Source organism: Oncorhynchus masou, chromosome 27 (assembly GCF_036934945.1).
Source record: "Oncorhynchus masou masou isolate Uvic2021 chromosome 27, UVic_Omas_1.1, whole genome shotgun sequence".
NCBI classification, from domain to species: domain Eukaryota; kingdom Metazoa; phylum Chordata; class Actinopteri; order Salmoniformes; family Salmonidae; genus Oncorhynchus; species Oncorhynchus masou.
This window is the reverse complement of record NC_088238.1, coordinates 26,556,612-26,572,392: the sequence shown is the minus strand read 5'-3', so window position 1 is coordinate 26,572,392 and position 15,781 is coordinate 26,556,612. Positions and strand designations below refer to the sequence as shown.

The 15,781-nt window shown below is 45.7% G+C and overlaps 1 protein-coding gene across 2 annotated transcripts in view; it reads right to left on the bottom strand.

The window, feature by feature from the left end:
• Positions 1 to 1,321: 1,321 nt before the first annotated feature.
• LOC135515905 (protein kinase C theta type-like) overlaps positions 1,322 to 15,781 on the bottom strand; it is a 23,779-nt gene continuing 9,319 nt past the window's right edge. For both annotated transcript variants that reach the window (XM_064939761.1, XM_064939762.1), the window contains exons 2-17: positions 15,239 to 15,701; positions 13,251 to 13,450; positions 12,536 to 12,596; positions 11,854 to 12,037; positions 9,752 to 9,783; positions 9,543 to 9,628; positions 8,811 to 8,940; positions 8,294 to 8,403; positions 7,962 to 8,094; positions 7,671 to 7,837; positions 5,566 to 5,739; positions 5,392 to 5,483; positions 5,055 to 5,256; positions 4,607 to 4,795; positions 2,626 to 2,754; positions 1,322 to 2,469 (exon numbers count right to left, since the gene is read on the bottom strand). In XM_064939761.1, coding sequence (XP_064795833.1) covers positions 2,311 to 2,469; positions 2,626 to 2,754; positions 4,607 to 4,795; positions 5,055 to 5,256; positions 5,392 to 5,483; positions 5,566 to 5,739; positions 7,671 to 7,837; positions 7,962 to 8,094; positions 8,294 to 8,403; positions 8,811 to 8,940; positions 9,543 to 9,628; positions 9,752 to 9,783; positions 11,854 to 12,037; positions 12,536 to 12,596; positions 13,251 to 13,450; positions 15,239 to 15,356 — 2,166 coding nt within the window. In that variant the 5' untranslated portion in view covers positions 15,357 to 15,701 and the 3' untranslated portion in view covers positions 1,322 to 2,310. The remainder of the gene's footprint in view (positions 2,470 to 2,625; positions 2,755 to 4,606; positions 4,796 to 5,054; positions 5,257 to 5,391; positions 5,484 to 5,565; positions 5,740 to 7,670; positions 7,838 to 7,961; positions 8,095 to 8,293; positions 8,404 to 8,810; positions 8,941 to 9,542; positions 9,629 to 9,751; positions 9,784 to 11,853; positions 12,038 to 12,535; positions 12,597 to 13,250; positions 13,451 to 15,238; positions 15,702 to 15,781) is intronic.

The following is a 15,781-nucleotide window of genomic DNA, read 5'->3' as shown; positions in this document are numbered from 1 at the left end:
GATGAGACAGTAAACGTTCTGTCTGACTAGCAGTCACATTATAGATATAGGACACTCAATCCATTATGCCTTCAAAATAATACATAATTCATAATGCCGTCCACTTTCATAACTCCATATTTATAGATTACATACATGATGTCAGACAGTGAAAGCCTGTAGTCCTGTCCACTGATAACATCAAACATTTCAGCTATGAGTCACTTACTGAGTCACAGCATCCGCATGACTTGTGGGTTTCCTGTAAGGAAATGAGGGGATATGTGGTAGTTCACTGCCCTCCGGTGGTCACTGGGTGTAAATGCATGTGTTGATTTGATTATCAGGGAACGTAGTCAAATGGTCTCCTCTAGCCCAAACCTCTCCTCGAGTAGTCCCAGCCAGTCCACTTCATTAATGTATTTCAGAACTAACACAGCTGATTCAAATGGTCACCTAATCATCAGACCCCTCATTAGTTAAATCAGCTGTGTTAGTTATGGAATTCGTCAAATACGTGGACAGGCTGTGGGTACTCCAGGAGAGGTTTGTGAAACACTGCACCAGAAGATACAGACAGTTTGATCACCTTTATAAAAACAGTATCTTATCAAACTATTTCAAAGGGCAGACCTTTCTAAACATTTCAAATCTACATTTATAGTCCAGCTTCTGTTCAGCAATCTGTACATTGGAGCTATACATTAAAATGCTTGCCATACCCATACTCAACCCTTGTTGGTGTGACATGGTTGTCAAGTGGCGACTGTACCTTGGCCAGTGGCAGGAAATAGTTTACTGCTGTGTCTAAGTGGATTATGGGTCAGTGACGGATCGCTCGCTCTCAGATTAGTCTGTCTGTCCCAGGGTACCACAGCGCTGGGGAGAGGGATGGTGGGGCGGCAGGGGGAGGCAGAGAGAGATTTGTCGGAATGAGGAACAAACATTAGGGAGGGAGGGTAGGAAGGAAGGGAAGGAGGAAAAAAGCAAGGGAGGGAGGATAGAGCCAAATATGCATAGACAGTAGGCTACAGGTGGGTGAGTGAATTAATGAGTCAGTCTACCACTATGCTGCCCTCCACTGGAGAGAAAAGGCACTGCTACTGATCTGCCCGGTGAATGCACAGAACTGCTGTGGCACTGTATCTATTTATCAAGGAAGTACTGTATCTAATCACAGATGAATCATAAATGACCTGTATAGCTAGTGAGATGATAGTACATTATATCACAGTGTAACACCAGGATCCCTGTTGCAGATAGAAAGAGCAATAGTAACTTTAACCTGTTTGTCAGTCTCTGAGAGGGCGAGGCACAGGAAGGAAAGAGTGGGAGAGAGAGGCAGGAAGATAGCGGTTTTAGTGTTTCAACTAAATTCTCATTCTCCTCGATCTCTGTGACATACACTGATGCTTGAATGCAAATACGTAATGGGACATGTATTTACAAAAATCCTATTTTAATGTACAGGATAAAAAAACAAATAATTACTGCTGAATCTAGGCATCTATAATCATTTAGTCACAGCGATCACATGCCTCTGAAGTGCAATCATAAAGCACAGTATCATGTAAACATAAACCATTAATTTATCCATGTACATTGAAACCAACCACTCCACCGTCCGATAGTGTGACAATCTACCTGTATCTGAGCAATACCAATGGAAAAACAACACATTTTAATATACTAAGCTAACTGGCTCACCATAGCTCTTTTTAATAAAAATACAGATACACTCAGAATTAAATAGAAAATGTCTCAGTAAATGATTAAAGTAGATTGAACAGACACTTATGTGCAGGGATAAAACAGACACTATTGAATAACAGGTTATGAGTACAATACAACATTCTCAGTATTCCACACAATCTGGGCAATCGGGTAGTGACTCCTAAAGTAGTCTGTACACCACAGGAGGTTGGTGGCACCTTAATTGGGGAGGATGGGCTCGTGGTAATGACTCGAGTGGAATGGTATCAAATACATCAAACACATGGTTTCCATGGTTTCCATGTGTTTGATGCCATTCCATCTGCGCTGTTCCCGCCCATTATTATGAGCCGTCCTCCCCCCAGCAGCCTCCACTGCTGTACACCTTGGCTCTATAAAAGAGCTGAGGTGTTATTGACTGATTGTGGATATGTTACTGATCTGTTTGGTAAGTGTCCTTAACTCCTGTCTGCGATGTGTTGTCGTAATGAGTAATTGATGCGTTGTGAATAGGTTGTCCGAAGGTAATAGATGGGTTGTGAATATGTTGCTGGTACAGTGGGTTGTTGAAGGATTGTGAATATGTTGCTGGTAGGTTGTTGTAAAGGTTATCACAGGTCAGGGGCCTTTGATGTGGCCCACAGCTGGGTTGACGAAGGAGAAGTTGTTAAACATGGTTTGGTCCACACTGTTCATGAGGGTACGATCTGCACACGACAACCAGGGTTTCTCATTGATAAACTCCTTGTCAAAGTTACTGACGTCACTGGGGGATTTCTGCATGGACAGGAGAGAGGGGAGAGGTTACAACACGCACACGCACACACGCACACGCACACGCACACGCACACACACACACACACACAGCGAGCACATGCATACAAATGCAGACTTAAACAAAAACACACACTCGCAGTCTGAGGATGTACGTACCACAGTTGGCCTGAAGGGCGGCGCCACCTCTCGTTTCTCCAGAGCGTTCCAGTCTGTGTCTTTGAAGAAGGAGTGTTGACGGATGTTCCCCTTCACACCCAGCCTCCTCTCCGGCTCCCTCACAAACAGCTATAAAACAAGCACACCATAAAGTTGAAGTCGGAAGTTTACATACACTTACGTTGGAGTCTTTAAAACTCGATTTTCAACCACTCCACATATTTCTTGTCAACAAACTATAGTTTTGGCAAGTCGGTTGGGACATCTACTGTGTGCATGACACAAGTAAGTTTTCCAACAATTGTTTACGGACAGATTATTTCACTTATAATTCACTGTATCACAGAAGAAGTTTACATACACGAAGTTGACTGTGCCTTTAAACAGCTTGGAAAATTCCAGAAAATTGTCATACCTTTAGAAGCTTCTGATAGGCTAATTGACATCATTTGAGTCAATTGGAGGTGTACGTGTGGATGTATTTCAAGGCCTACCTTCAAACTCAGTGCCTCTTTGCTTGACATCATGGGAAAATCAAAAGAAATCACCCAAGACCTCAGAAAAATAATTGAAGTCCTCCACAAGTCTGTTTCATCCTTGGGAGCAATTTCCAAACGCCTGAAGGTACTACGTTCATCTGCACAAACAATAGTACATAAGTATAAACACCATGCAACCGTCATACTACTCAGGAAAGAGACGTGTTCAATCCCAGAACAACAGAAAATGACCTTGTGAAGATGCTGCAGGAAACAGGTACAAAAGTATCGATATCCACAGTAAAACGAGTCCTATATCAACATAACCTGAAAGGCCACTCAGCAAGGAAGAAGCCACTGCTCCAAAACTGCCATAAAAAAAGCCAGACTACGATTTGCACGTGCACATGAGGACAAAGATCGTACTTTTTGGAGAAATGTCCTCTCGTCTGATGAAACAAAAATAGAGCTGTTTGGCCATAATGACCATCGTTATGTTTGGAGGAAAAAGGGTGAGGCTTGCAAGCCGAAGAACACAATCCCAACCGTGAAGCACGGGGGTGGCAGCATCATGTTGTGGGGGTGCTTTGCTGCAGGATGGACTGATGCACTTCACAAAATAGATGACGTCATGAGGGAGGAAATTTATGTGGATATATTGACGCAAGACATCAGTCAGGAAGTTAAAGCTTGGTCGCAAATGGGTCTTCCAAATGGACAATGACCCCAAGCATACTTCCAAAGTTGTGGCAAAATGGCTTAAGAACAACAAAGTCAAGGTATTGGAGTGTCCATTACAAAGCCCTGACCTCAACCCTATAGAACATTTGTGGGCAGAACTGAAAAAGCGTGTGCGAACAAGGATTCATACAAACCTGACTCAGTTACACCCGCTCTGTCAGGAGGAATGGGCCACAATTCACCCAACTTATTGTGGGAAGCTTGTGGAAGGCTACCTGAAACGTTTGACCTAAGTTAAACAATTTAAAGGCAATGCTACCAAATACTAATTGAGTGTATGTAAACTTCTGACCCACTGGGAATGTGATGAAGTAAATTAAAGCTGAAATAAATCCCTCTCTCTACTATTATTCTGACATTTCACATCCTTAAAATAAAGCGGTGATCCTAACTGACCTAAGACAGAGAATTTGGACGAGGATTAAATGTCAGGAATTGTGAAACTGATTTTAAATGTATTTGGCTAAGGTGTATGTAGACTTCTGACTTCAACTGTATACACACACACACACACACACACACACACATCAGGACAGAGAATGCCTAGGTCACAACCTCCACTCCAATGGGAAAAAGACATCAAAGCACCCTCATGAAAGGTAACCAATCACACGCAGACACACACAGTACAGGTCACATCCATCCCGACCGTCAATCATTCATGTTGATGTATGTAATCTGGTGCATAGTGGACAACGTTGCCGTAGTTCATTCGTCGTGGCATTGCAGTGAGTGGACCAAGTTGTTGCATTGAGTGAGACCTTGATGAGGATGTCTCGTGCGTCCTTGGCCAGCCATTGGGGGTAACAGGGGTCATCTGTCCTGATGGACTGGAACAGTTCCTCCTCATCGCGACCATGGAATGGAGACTGTCCAATCAGCATCTCGTACAGCAAGACCCCGAACGACCACCAGTCCACTGAGCTGCCGTACTTCTGCCCCAGCAGAATCTATAAAACCATGACCCTTCAGTTCAACATGTCTCTTCATCATCATCACTTCATGATGTTTATCTAAAAACCAGTACATTAGACAGTACATTAGGCTTGTATGTAATTGATTAATGATACTAATCAATGAGATCAGAATTGAGTGTGAGAAACATTACTTCCCTAAGGATAACATTTCTATTGGTTATACACCTTTTAAGGGTTGCAATTCTGATAGTAAGAGTGTAGATTCCTATAGTGATGGTGGACATGCAGTCACCTCTGGGGCGATGTAATCTGGTGTTCCACAGAAGGTGCAGGTCCGTGTTTCTCCCTCCATGTTCTCCTTACACATCCCAAAGTCTGCTATCTTTATATGGCCTTCAGAGTCTAGCAACACGTTGTCCAGCTTCAGATCCCTATAGACAATGCCTTTGGAGTGTAGGAACTGGAGCCCACAGATAATCTCAGCAGCATAGAACCTACAGCCAGAGGGAGGAGAGAGGGGATGTGAGGAGAGAGGGATTGGGTGGAGAGAATGGAGGGTGTGTGTGTGTGTGTGTGTGTGTGTGTGTGTGTGGTAGACATAGCCTGGCTGTGTGTACGGGTTAACTTACGTAGATCTCTGCACGTCAAACTTGTGACAGTTCTGGATGTGGAACATGAGGTCACCTCCGTTCAGATACTCCATCACAAAGAACAGGTTCTCCTGTCACACACACAACACAGTCATATCAACAAAAGCTGTGGTTTGTTTGTGTGTGTGTGTTGAGTGCGCGTGTGTGTGTTACCGTGGTCTGGAAGGTGCAGTGGAGGTGTGTGAGGAAGGGATGTTCCCAGGCCAGGGAGAGGACTCTCCTCTCCACCATGGTACACTCCACATCATCATCCAGCAGGACCACGTCCTTCTTCAGAGCCTTCACCGCAAAGAACTCTCTGCTGCTCTTCAGTTCGGCCAAGAACACCTAGCAACACACACAGATGATGCGAACATGTAGGAAATCACTGTATTCAGCTATTCAGGGCTTGTCAAACGGAGGTGAAGGATCCGTCAGGCAACGTCTAAGTACAATTGAGAAGTCTCTTCAGTCCACTGGCTCCAGGAACACAGTGCATGGCTAGAACATGTTCAAAGACCAAGCAAAACACGTCACACTTTTAGATTTTTTCGGTTTCATAACATCACATCACTATGACTATGACATTTTAGAAAAATGATTCCGGTAGAATCACCATAGATTACCAGCAAATGTACTTAGATAAATGACCGGTAGTTTTCCGAATCAAATCAAATCAAGACAAATCAAATTTGATTTGAAAAACTACCGTTCATTTATCTAAGTATATTTGCTGGTAATCTATGGTAATTTTGGTCATTTACACCGGAATAATTTTTCTAAAATGTTTTCTTTATCGTTATATCTGTGTCCATGTTGTCTGTGAGTTTCTAGTGGATAGACCGTATGATTCACGAGAAAACAGCCTGATTCATGGAATAAGCATCTAATCAACAATGACACGATTTCCAATTGACTTTTTTCACAATTGCCAACAGTTTGGCACCAACACATTAATAAAAACATATTGACAGAGTAAAATAAATAAAAGTGTGTAAAAATGTAAAGGATATATTTTGCCGAAACACTCATATTCAACACCAATGGTATTCACTAAGTTGATGGGTTATATTTAGGATAATGTTTTAAAGCTTTGTCATTCTAGTTTGTTTATTCAAATCGTCTTAATTGATTATTTTATATACTTTACAATTTATGAAAATTCCATAAAATCCTGAAAATTTCCCAAATTCCGGTGGTTTCCCTTTGTAACCCTAGTTATGACTAAACATTATTGGTAACACTCAGGTTGTGGCCAATCAGTGTCCAAAACACTACCCTATTGGCGTCCATTCTAGCGAAGTGCTAGTACATTCCGGATCTGGAACATTCTGACCAACATGTTTACAGATCCAAACATAATCATCACAACACCAACATTATATTAGTATTAAGGTTATGTTACTCCTCATGGATAGGCTCTCTTCCTATCACAATAAACTCCCACAAGCAGGGTGAAGATGGCAAGCAGGCCCTTTCCCCCTGCTAGAAACTTCTGCTTAGGTCATGCTGACCCAGGCGAACAGGCTTGAGTATAATAACAGAATATACACTGAGTATAACAAACATTAAGAACACCTTCCTAATATTGAGTTGCACCACTTTTTGCCCTCAGAAAAGCCTCAATTCGTCCGGGAATGAAACTCTACAAGGTGTCAAAGGCATTCCACAGTGAAGCTGGCCCATGTTGACTCCAATGCCTCCCACAGGTTGTGCCAAGTTGGCTGGATGTCCTCTGGGTGGTGGACCATTCTTGATACACACGGTAAACTGTTGAGCGTGTAAAAACCCAGCAGCGTTGCAGTTCTTGACACAAACCGGTGCGCCTGGCACCCACTACCATACCCCGTTCAAAGGCACTTCAATCTTTATTCGTGCCCATTCACACTCTGAATGGCACACAGACACAATCCATGTCTCAATTGTATCAAGGCTAAAAATCCTTCTTTAACCTGTCTCCACCTAATGTTTTGTACACAAGACATATCATCATAAACTGAGACAAGACATGGGCTTGATAAATGTCCTAGGTATCAAAGGACTAAGAAACTGGTTGTGGGTTCAATTCCCACGGGGGACCAGTACGTCAGAGAGAAAGAACATCTATGTACTCGCCCTGGATAAGAGCGTCTGCTAAATGACTGAAATCTAAACGTCATTGTAAACTTATGGTATGTTCTAGAAACACTAGACCCATGTTGGTGATATGCCTTAAGCCCAGATAGACAGCGTATACCCCCAGGGCTCACTAGGTGCAGTGGTTTCCCTCTCTCTGGTACCTTGCCGAAGCTGCCTTTGCCAAGCATCTTGTGTAGGATGAAGTTGTCCAGGGTGAACTTGTGAAGGTTTTCTTTTCTGGGGACGGCGTACAGCGTCTCAGGCTCCTCCATCACAGGGGCAGGCATGTCCCCTTCCGCTGGGGTGTCCCACGATATCCCCTGCTGCTCTGGAGGGGGTGGGGGGGTGGGGGGGTTGAGAAGGGGAGATAGTCATTTAGTCCTATTAAGTCTCAAGTTGACTACAAAGTCCTTACAGTTGCATGAATGACCAGGTTGAGGAGACCTCCTTACCTTTTCGCCCAGCGGTGGCTGCGGTCGGGGGGAGACCTGCTACTAAACCTGAAGGTTCCCGCACCACGCCTGCCTGGCACACACCCCCCGGCCCGCCTCGACTATAGATCTCACTTTCTCTGGAGCCCCTGGCCTATAGGAAAATGCATAGACACATGTAATAATTAATAACATAACGCAATGCTACAGTATCTGTATAACGGGCAGGGATAGATTTCTTATTTACAATCAACATATATTTTTGTATTTTTTTTAATGCAAAGCACTTTGGAGCTATTGTGGATCTGTCGGAGAGCACTGACTTCCTAACCCCTTGACCCCTGAACTCTGACCTGCTGTTTAGTCTCGATCGTGGCCAGGGCTTCAGCCATCAGTTTCTGGTTGACTCCACACAGGTTGGCCACCTTTTTCTGGCACTTGTGATGAACGTTCATACCGCACTCTGCATGGACAACACACATGGTTACACAGTATACAGACACAGATGGAATGGGACGATGAAATCAATACATTTCGATATGTGGGCTCCTGTAATAGTGAAATAGGGGATTATGTGAAAAGGTACGGTGAAATATAACGGTTTGATAGGGCACTGTTATAATTTGAGTTGGCAATGGTATGATGTGATTGTGTAAGGACAGTGATGTGATGTTACAATGTGATCAGGGTCTCTTCCACGGGAGGTTGGTGGCACCTTAATTGGGGAGGACGGGCTTGTGATAGTGGCTGGAGCGGATTCGGTGGAATGGTATCAAATACATCATACACATGTTTTCCATGTATTTGATGCTATTCCGTTTGCTCTGAGCCGTCCTCCCCTCAGCAGCCTCATGTGGACTCTCTTCTCACCCTCACACTTGAGTCCCTGCTTGGCCAGCCCCCACAGCAGCGTGCCACAGTGTTCACAGAACGTGGGGCTCTTGTAGTTGTACACCTTAAACCTGTGGGGCATGTCGATCTTAAAGCGCTCCTTGTGGATCTGCAACACACAGCAAACACACTCGGTCACCTGAACACGCCGCACTACAACCCTTTGTTGCCACTGAAATATGACATAGGAAGTAGGCAACAACTGCTTTGGACATTTTAGGGAAGTGAAAATCCCTGGGATAAAACTGTCATTTTTTTCTCTGTCCAGGATCGCTGAGTACTGGTAAACAGTGAGTACGGTAACCACAGAGCTATCTGCTTCGAAGAAGAACTATCTCAGTGTGTACTGTGAGAGAGTGTGAGTTACTCAGTGTGTACTGTGAGAGAGAATAAGCTACAGTCAGTGTGCATGTGGTTGACTTTAACCAACAATAAACAAGTGTATTACCTATGAGCTAAACCACAGTCACCAGAAGCCCAGATACACTGTATGTCAGTCTGTCTGCATGCAATCTAAGAGGATCTCCAGTCGTTTACATTGAGGCTCCTCATGTCACACACAACAGGACAAAGTGGACACATCACAGTTTACTGACACTATTATTGGAACCCGAGCAACTAAATATAAGGACAAATCCAAGATGCTCCAAAATGCTTACAGTCACTTATTGTCATCGTTGTATAGAAACGGACTACAATGCACAGGCCTACCATGGTCTCTTTGCTGTTGATGGCCGACCCAGTGCACTTGGCGATGATTTTGTCAATGCATTTCTTGTGGATGGCTGCATTGCACTCTGAAAGACCAAGGATGGGGGGGGGGGGTGAGAGTGTAGACAGGAGAGAGGACAGAGGAGTGTAGGGATAGAATATGGAATAGATAGAAGATGAGGGGAGAGAGAGAGAGCAGAGATACTCACGTCGACACTGATAACCCTGCTTATTCAGACCCCTGTGGGGAAAAGAAACACAACTTGAACAGGAATCAGGAAACAAACACTGGATGATGTGGAGGATGTTTAAATAGAAATACTGTAGTGAAAAATAGAAAAATAGAGAGGATCTATGTGAATGATGTCATTACGATATAGTATTCGCACTCCAATTGACTTGGTTTTAAATAAAGTTAGGTTGTGATATACATCCTGTACAGACAGAAGGGGTACTTGGTGTTTAATAAAGTTAGGTTGTGATATGCATCCTGTAAGGACAGAAAAGGTACTAGGTTTTGAAATGGGTTTCCATGGCCGAGCAGCATCACGCAAGCCTCAGATCACCACGCACAATGCCAAGTGTCGGGTGGAGTGGTGTAAAGGTTGCTGCCATTGAACTCTGGAGCAGTGGAAATGTGTTCTCTGGAGTGATGAATCGCGCTTCACCATCTGGCAGTCTGACGGACAAATTTGGGTTTGGCGGATGCCAGGTGAACGCTACCTGCCCCAATGCATAGTGCCAACGGTAAAGTTTGGTGGAGGAGGATTAAGGGTCTGTAGCTGTTTTTCATAGTTTGTGCTAGGCCCCTTAGTTCCAGTGAAGGGAAATCGTAACGCAACAACATACAACTACATTCTAGACAATTCTGTGCTTCCAACTTTGTGGCAACAGTTTGGGGAAGGCCCTTTCCTGTTTCAGCATGACAATGGCCCCGTGCACAAAGTGAGGTCCATACAGAAATGGTGTGTCGAGATTGGTGTGGAAGAACTTTACTGGCCTACACAGAGCCCTGACTTCAACCCCATCGAAGACCTTTGGGATGAATTCGAACGGTGACTGCGAGCAGTGCCTAATTGCCCAACATCAGTGCTCGACCTCACTAATGCTCTTGTGGCTGAATGGAAGCAATGTTCCAACATCCAATGGAAAGCCTTCCCAGAAGATTGGAGGCTGTCATGGCACCAAAGGGGGGACCAACTCCATATTAATGCCCATTGTTTTGGAATGAGATGTTCAGGTGTCCACATACTTTTGGCAATGTAGTGTATAGACTGACCAGGTGACCAGGTGAATCCTGGTAAAATCTGTGATCCCTTATTGATGTCAACTGTTAAATCCACGTCAATCCATGTAGATGAAGGGGAGGAGACGGGATAAAGAAGTATTTTTAAGCCTTGAGACAATTGAGACATGGATTGTGTATGTGTGCCATTCAGAGGGTGAATGGGCAAGACAAAAATTAGGTATGGTAGTAGTTGCCAGGACCACCGGTTTGTGTTGAGATCTGCAACGCTGCTAGGTTTTTCTCGTGTGTATCAAGAATGGTCCACCACCCAAAGGACATCCAGTCAACTTGACACAACTATGGGCAGCATTGGAGTCAACGTGGGCCAACATCCCTGTGGAACGCTTTCTACAGGTTGTATAGTCCATGCCCTGACGATTTGCTGCTGTCCTGAGGGTAAAAGGAGGTGCAACTCAAAATCAGGAAGGTGTCCCTAATGTTTGGTATAGTCCCTAATGTTTGGTATAGTCCGTGTATAGTGTTTTGGCTCAGTGGACATACCAGACAAACTCTTTACAGACGGAGCAGAAGGTGGGCTGGGGGAAGAAAGTGGACGTACCAGACAAACTGTTTACAGACGGAGCAGAAGGTGGGCTGGGGGAAGAAAGTGGATGTACCAGACAAACTGTTTACAGACGGAGCAGAAGGTGGGCTGGGGGAAGAAAGTGGATGTACCAGACAAACTCTTTACAGACGGAGCAGAAGGTGGGCTGGGGGAAGAAAGTGGACGTACCAGACAAACTCTTTACAGACGGAGCAGAAGGTGGGCTGGGGGAAGAAAGTGGATGTACCAGACAAACTGTTTACAGACGGAGCAGAAGGTGGGCTGGGGGAAGAAAGTGGATGTACCAGACAAACTGTTTACAGACGGAGCAGAAGGTGGGCTGGGGGAAGAAAGTGGATGTACCAGACAAACTCTTTACAGACGGAGCAGAAGGTGGGCTGGGGGAAGAAAGTGGATGTACCAGACAAACTGTTTACAGACGGAGCAGAAGGTGGGCTGGGGGAAGAAAGTGGACGTACCAGACAAACTCTTTACAGACGGAGCAGAAGGTGGGCTGGGGGAAGAAAGTGGCACTGAACTCGTGACATTTGACCTCATGAATCTTGGCCTGTTTGATGGCTCCGCGTCGTGCGTGGAGGGCAAAGACCCCCGGATCCCTGTCTCTCTCTCCAAATCCATCTCCCTCACCTGAACCTGTGGCGTCTGGGAAACAGGCACACACACATGAAAGTTATGTACAGCGCATAGTCTTGTCACAGTTAAAAGACGGTGGAGAGAAAGACATGCGAGTCATATTTGCACACTCCTCTGTGAACGCATGATAGGAATGTCCCTCTGCCAGTCTGTGTGCGTGCGTGCGAGTGACTGTGTGTGTGTGTGTGTGTGTGTGTGTGTGTGTGTGTGTGTGTGTGTGTGTGTGTGTGTGTGTGTGTGTGTGTGTGTGTGTGTGTGTGTGTGTGTGTGTGTGTGTGTGCGTGCGTGCGTGCGTGTGTGTGTAACGACAGAGAGATAGAGGGAGAAAGGGTAAAGGTGAGGATTCCTCTCGCCTGTTACAACATGACTTTATAACCCTTCAGAGCATGTTAATAAGACCCCAATAAGAGAGGGCACTGACAGAAACTCTGGGGAAAAGATGGGGTTCTGGAATGGTTGTAGGAACAGACATACGCAGACATTACATCTGCGTATACGATCCCTCACCACTCTTCTCCAAGTAGTATCTGGCCTCCATGAGTAGACGACCCTGTGGCTTCAGCTCCACCTGAGACAGAGATAGAGAGAGAGAGAGACAGACAGAGGTAGAGAGACAGACAGAGGTAGAGAGACAGACAGAGGTAGAGAGACAGACAGAGGTAGAGAGACAGACAGAGGTAGAGAGACAGACAGAGGTAGAGAGACAGAGAGAGACAGAGGTAGAGAGAGAGAGAGAGACAGAGGTAGAGAGAGAGAGAGAGAGAGAGAGAGAGAGAGAGAGAGAGAGAGAGACAGAGGTAGAGAGAGAGACAGAGGTAGAGAGAGAGACAGAGAGAGAGAGACAGAGAGAGACAGACAGAGAGAGACAGACAGAGGTAGAGAGACAGACAGAGGTAGAGAGACAGACAGAGGTAGAGAGAGAGAGAGAGACAGACAGAGGTAGAGACAGAGAGAGAGAGACAGAGGTAGAGAGAGAGAGGCCGACAGAGAGAGAGAGACAGAGAGAGAGAGAGAGGTAGAGAGAGAGAGACACACAGAGAGAAACAGAGGTAGAGAGAGAGAGACAGACAAACAGTTGTAGAGAGAGAGAGAGAGAGAGAGAGAGAGGTAGAGAGAGAGAGAGAATGAGACAGATATATCCCCATATCAAATTGTGTGGACACAACACATTCCCATCACTCCAACCCTAAGGCAGTGGACCCCCCCCCCCCTGTTGTCTTACCCAGATCTCCAGCTTGCCGTTCTCCTTTTTGCAGCGTGAGGCCAGGGTGTCCAGCTGCATGATGGCTTCAGACTTTAGCTCGGCGGTTTTACCCTTCACCACCACGTGCATGACACGCCCCCGGTGGACATGGGCGTCAAATGTGCTGCTCCAGGGGGGGTACATGGTGGGCTTCTTCTGCTTGTACACCTGGCCCTTCTCTGGAGGGGTATGTAAAGGGGGGAGAAAGACAGGTAGAAACAGTCGAGAATCTTAGTCCATCTGTCATTGGTCCTACATTCTTCCTGACATGTGACCTGACCAGGAGCAAAGAGTGGTCTGTCTCTACCACAAGAGGTTGGTGGCATCTTCATTTGGGAGGACAGGCTGGTGGTATTGGCTGGTTTCCATGTGTTTGATGCCATACCTTTAACTCCGTTACGGGACGTCATTATGAGCCGTCCTCCCCTCAGCAGCCTCCTGTGATGTATAACTTTCCCTTCAAAGTATTTTCCTTCTGCCATTTAAATGTAACCTTTTTCTAACTAGTCATTTGACAGGCCTTCCTTTCCAGAGATGCATGTTCCTGCCATAGAATGCTAATTCTATCACTGTCTGCTCTGGACAGAGACAACGCTACCAGCTGTTGTCTATACTGAAAATCATTTCCCTCTGAAGGGAAAAACTGTCCTATTCTCCCCAGACAGACGGCTCATATTTTTCATCATGTTTCCAACCCGCATTTGGCATGAGAAGGCGATACGTTTTGCTTTGGAAGTCCCACGCAGCTCTGAGTAGGCTTCTGTCAGCCCAAGTCACGATCCGTTCCTTCGGTTTTCTCTCTGTAGTGGTTAAGTGACATTTGCCTGAGGTGTTGCTTTCATTTTTCTGTTAGGTGCTTTAGCCACAGTGGAGCTAAGAAACGAGTCTGAGCTGGTCACAGCTTTGTAGTAAGGACTCCCTTAAACTACTCTGACTCCAGACCCGAAACACTCCTCCTCAATAAGGTGTTCCGTTCAATTTCCAATCGCTCTATTGGCACAACTGAATGCAATCAGTTTGCAGCTGCTTGTAGGCTAACTAGAGCAACAGTGAAATATTAGTGGTAAACATCATACTGTACTGCTATTTACTTTCGTCTGGGCCTTTTGATGGCATGGCAAAAAGCAGTACAGAAATCAAATTGACTTTAAATGAAACTGAATAACACAGGTCTTCCTGTGAGCTAATACACCCACGCACATCTCTCTCACACACACACACACACACACACACACACACACACACACACACACACACACACACACACACACACACACACACACACACACACACACACACACACACACACACACACACACACACACACACATGCAGACATCCACATGCACACACACGCACACACACACACACACACACACACACACACACACACACACACACACACACACACACACACACACACATGCAGACACACACACACACACACACATGCAGACACACACACACGCACACACACACGCACGCACACATACGCACACACACACACACACACACAGCGTTTCTCTACCACTCTATCTCTGTCCAACTACCAGAACAGCTTTGTGGTTGAAGTGAGAAAGAAATGGGAAAAAAATACGTAGATCCCTCCTATTTCCTCCCCACGTCTCTCTCTGTTTAGCCTGTAACTGTCATCTTTACCAACGGTTAAATATAGTCAGCAAGGAAACAGAACTGTCCATTCGCACTCTGAAGTACTGATATTTAGAGGTAATACTAACATGAATCATAAGGGCATTTACACTAATGGAACCCCTGGAGAAGAAATATATCTGCCCTCTTTAATGCATAGACACTGTAGATGAAGTAAACAGGGACATACTCACCGGGCACAACTTCTTCCTTCACTTGCAGCCCATGTGACACAACAGTCCTACAGAAAATCATAGAGGTTCCCATGTTTCCCCATCACATCTCTCTGAGACAGACACACCCACGCTCCAACTGACCTGTGTCTATAGCCTCCTTCATGTAGACAGCACAGTACGGGTTGATCATCTCTTCATGGTAGGCCAGACCTGGGTCCATCTCGAAGCTGGAGAAGCCGATACGCAGGAACGGAGACATGCCTGTAGGTACCACTCACTCGCTGACCACCAGACAAAAACCTCAACTTAATGGTAACACAACCTCCAGAAAACCTTCAGAGAACCTCCCTCGCCACGGAAACAGCGATCCTCACAGTGAAGAGTTGTGCTTCAGTTTGTCCTTCTCTTGGGGAGGGGAGTCTTTGTGTGGATGTCAGCCCCCTCTGTGACACAGTCCCCCTCGCGCTGACTGGCCTTTTCCTCCCTGATGAGAGATGGGTTGGCGAGGGAGGGAGAGAGAGGAGAGGAGGGCTCTTTGGCTCGCAGCGGCAGTTCCGCCCTTGACGCCTCGCTCCTCTGGTACTGATAAGAGCTGTCCGTCACTCTGAGAAAGGAAGAGAGAGAGGGAGAGAGAAAGAGAGAGAAAGGGAGAGGGAAAGAGAGAGTGAGAGAGAGAGACAGGGA